Source organism: Austrofundulus limnaeus, unplaced genomic scaffold, assembly GCF_001266775.1.
Source record: "Austrofundulus limnaeus strain Quisiro unplaced genomic scaffold, Austrofundulus_limnaeus-1.0 Scaffold108, whole genome shotgun sequence".
Lineage (NCBI taxonomy): Eukaryota > Metazoa > Chordata > Actinopteri > Cyprinodontiformes > Rivulidae > Austrofundulus > Austrofundulus limnaeus.
In genome coordinates, this window is record NW_013952510.1 from 873,330 (window position 1) to 876,231 (window position 2,902).

The 2,902-nt window shown below is 40.8% G+C and overlaps 1 protein-coding gene across 1 annotated transcript in view; it reads left to right on the forward strand.

Moving 5' to 3' along the window:
* Positions 1–2,902, forward strand: part of psmc5 (proteasome 26S subunit, ATPase 5) — a 6,080-nt gene that overhangs the window by 1,871 nt on the left and 1,307 nt on the right. The window contains exons 2-8 of the mRNA XM_014013944.1: positions 675–746; positions 827–896; positions 1,016–1,113; positions 1,190–1,246; positions 1,335–1,565; positions 1,782–1,908; positions 1,995–2,185. Coding sequence (XP_013869398.1) covers positions 675–746; positions 827–896; positions 1,016–1,113; positions 1,190–1,246; positions 1,335–1,565; positions 1,782–1,908; positions 1,995–2,185 — 846 coding nt within the window. The remainder of the gene's footprint in view (positions 1–674; positions 747–826; positions 897–1,015; positions 1,114–1,189; positions 1,247–1,334; positions 1,566–1,781; positions 1,909–1,994; positions 2,186–2,902) is intronic.

Consider the following 2,902-nt stretch of genomic DNA (forward strand, 5'->3'; position numbering starts at 1 on the left):
CTTTTGAACAGTGGCTGCTTTGTTTCCCCGATGTATAACTGGTCGCAGTCCTCCTGGCACTTAACAGCATATACAACATTGCTCTGTTTGTGCTGATTTTTACCTGGATTACTGAGATGCATCAGGACACGATATAAAAAAATGTTATGTGCATTTTTTTGTGAAAAAGTAGTGAATTGTCCTTATTGATCCTTTATCTGTGAGAAATCTAATAAACATCAACACACAAATATTGATTGAAATGGTCAGTAATGAAGTCAATAATCAGACACAACAATGTTTTGGGTGATTTTTGGTTTCTGACATAACTGCACGATTTAACATTCTCCAGGACAAACTGACACAGGAACAATAATGCTGTTCCTCAGAAACACACATAACAGGAGGGTTAAAAAGTGATTTAAATTTATTACAGAAAACCTCAATTCGAACATATTTGGATCAAAATTTTCAATATCCAACATGTACAACTAATGTAACAATATGAGATTAAAAGAAAGAAATGAAACAATTTCATGTTGGAGAGAGAAAGTAAGGGAATTATGTTCACACATGCGCAACTCCTTAAAGACAAAAACTATCAGTCATTGATAATGGGTTGGTGCTTTAGCTCATGGCTGTAGTGGATATATGATTTAATAAATGTCCCATTAAAATGAACTTGTCTTCAACAGATGGACGTGGGGGAGAGTAAAGGTGGCACGGGTCTTCGACAGTACTACYTGTCAAAGATAGAAGAGTTGCAGGTGAGAGAGGATGCATCATGTCTGGAGTTACATATTTTCCGCGTACATTACATCAACTCGTTATTTCTATTTTTTAACAGTTGACGGTGAATGAAAAGAGTCAGAATCTCAGACGTCTGCAGGCACAAAGGAATGAACTAAATGCCAAAGGTATGTTTTCATTCTAATAGCTATGTTATTGCCACATTTTTTTTCATTCTGTTCAAAAAGCTGGTAGAGAAACATTTTCCCATAAGTAGTAAAACATTGTCCTTGGTTTTGTGTCTCAGTGCGCCTCCTTCGTGAGGAGCTGCAGCTGCTGCAGGAGCAGGGATCCTATGTGGGCGAAGTGGTCAGGGTTATGGACAAGAAGAAAGTGCTGGTCAAGGTGTGTTGTGTTCACGCAGCTTCAGTTTGAGTTCATGTCAGGCAGTTTGGATGAACTTGTTTTCTGATCAACTCAGGTGCATCCAGAAGGAAAGTTTGTTGTGGATGTGGACAAGAACATTGACATTAACGATGTAGGTATTGYTTAATAATGATTTGAAGCAGGAAACTTTAAGCTGTGTTTACAGTTTTCATTAAATGCCTGTGCAACATTCACATCAGGTGACTCCTAATTGCCGAGTGGCTTTGCGAAACGACAGCTACACCCTGCACAAGATCCTGCCCAACAAAGTGGACCCTCTGGTGTCACTAATGATGGTGGAGAAGGTACCGGACTCCACCTATGAAATGATCGGTGGCCTGGATAAGCAAATCAAGGAGATCAAAGAAGTCATCGAGCTGCCTGTCAAGCACCCCGAGCTGTTTGAAGCTTTGGGAATTGCACAGCCGAAGGTGAGAGACTGTCAAGGCAGGTGACAGAGGCGTAAAAGCCAAAATGTTTTTTTTAATATGAATTGAAGGAGTAAAGGTTTTTGTTGAAGTCATAATTAGACTGCAACTGATTTGTTCACAACAAACTAAAATCAGCACATAMGTGTTCTAAAACTCAGATTACCTTAATTCCTAAATATTCCGCTACATAATGGTTCTGTTTTGCTCATCTCGCAGGGTGTGCTGCTGTATGGGCCTCCAGGTACGGGGAAGACCCTGCTGGCCAGAGCTGTGGCCCACCACACCGACTGTACCTTCATCAGAGTGTCTGGTTCCGAACTGGTTCAGAAATTTATTGGAGAGGGTGAGCTCTTGTTTCTTCTTGATACTTTTATTCATGTTCGTCTTTAAAACTTCATTATTTTTTAAACACACGTTTTCTAACCCCAGGTGCCCGTATGGTGCGAGAGTTGTTCGTCATGGCAAGAGAACACGCTCCCTCCATCATTTTCATGGACGAGATCGACTCCATCGGCTCCTCTCGTCTTGAGGGCGGCTCAGGTGGGGACAGTGAGGTGCAGAGGACGATGTTGGAGCTGCTCAATCAGCTGGATGGCTTCGAGGCAACCAAGAACATCAAGGTATCAGACCCACTGTTTGTCTTTTAAAGACTTTTTTTCCTGCGGTTGAAATCAACTCATTCTAACTTAACGATTCAGCCTTTCAAACAAAATATCACCCTTACGTTTCATGTTTATGTGGAAATTTAAGTCTTTTCTCCACCTGAAATGACCCTGTTTTAATTAAACTTAAATTAAGTTAGTCTTGCACAGTCTGCTACAATGGCATATTAAATACAGAGCCGGCTTTTGGCATAGGCAAACTAGGCGGTCGCCTAGAGCACCATCTGCTGGAGGGGGCGTTAAACTGCAGAAGAAAAAAAGTAAGTATTTGTAATCCCTGGTTGTAACCCTGCTCAGCGCCCCTTTCAATTAGCTTTGTCTTAAAAAAAACTATAATGAAGGACTATTTGGACGAACTGTTCATCCATCACCACTCATTTCACTTTTTGGGGTGGCTCCAGCAGAAGCTTCCCTCAGTGAACATCAGAGGGCAGTGTTAGCTTTCTGCTCTCTACTGGCTAGAAGACTTATTCTTCTACGTTGGAAGGATCCACATCCTTCAGTATATGGTCATTGGTTAAGAGAAGTTATGTCTTACATTCATTTAGAGAAGATTAGATATACTGTTAGGGGATCTGTAAACAAATTCTTTGACATCTGGCAGCCATTTTTATCTTAGAAAAAACTTCCGCAGATAACTTTGTGTAACGGTCAAATAATGGTTCTTTGTACACA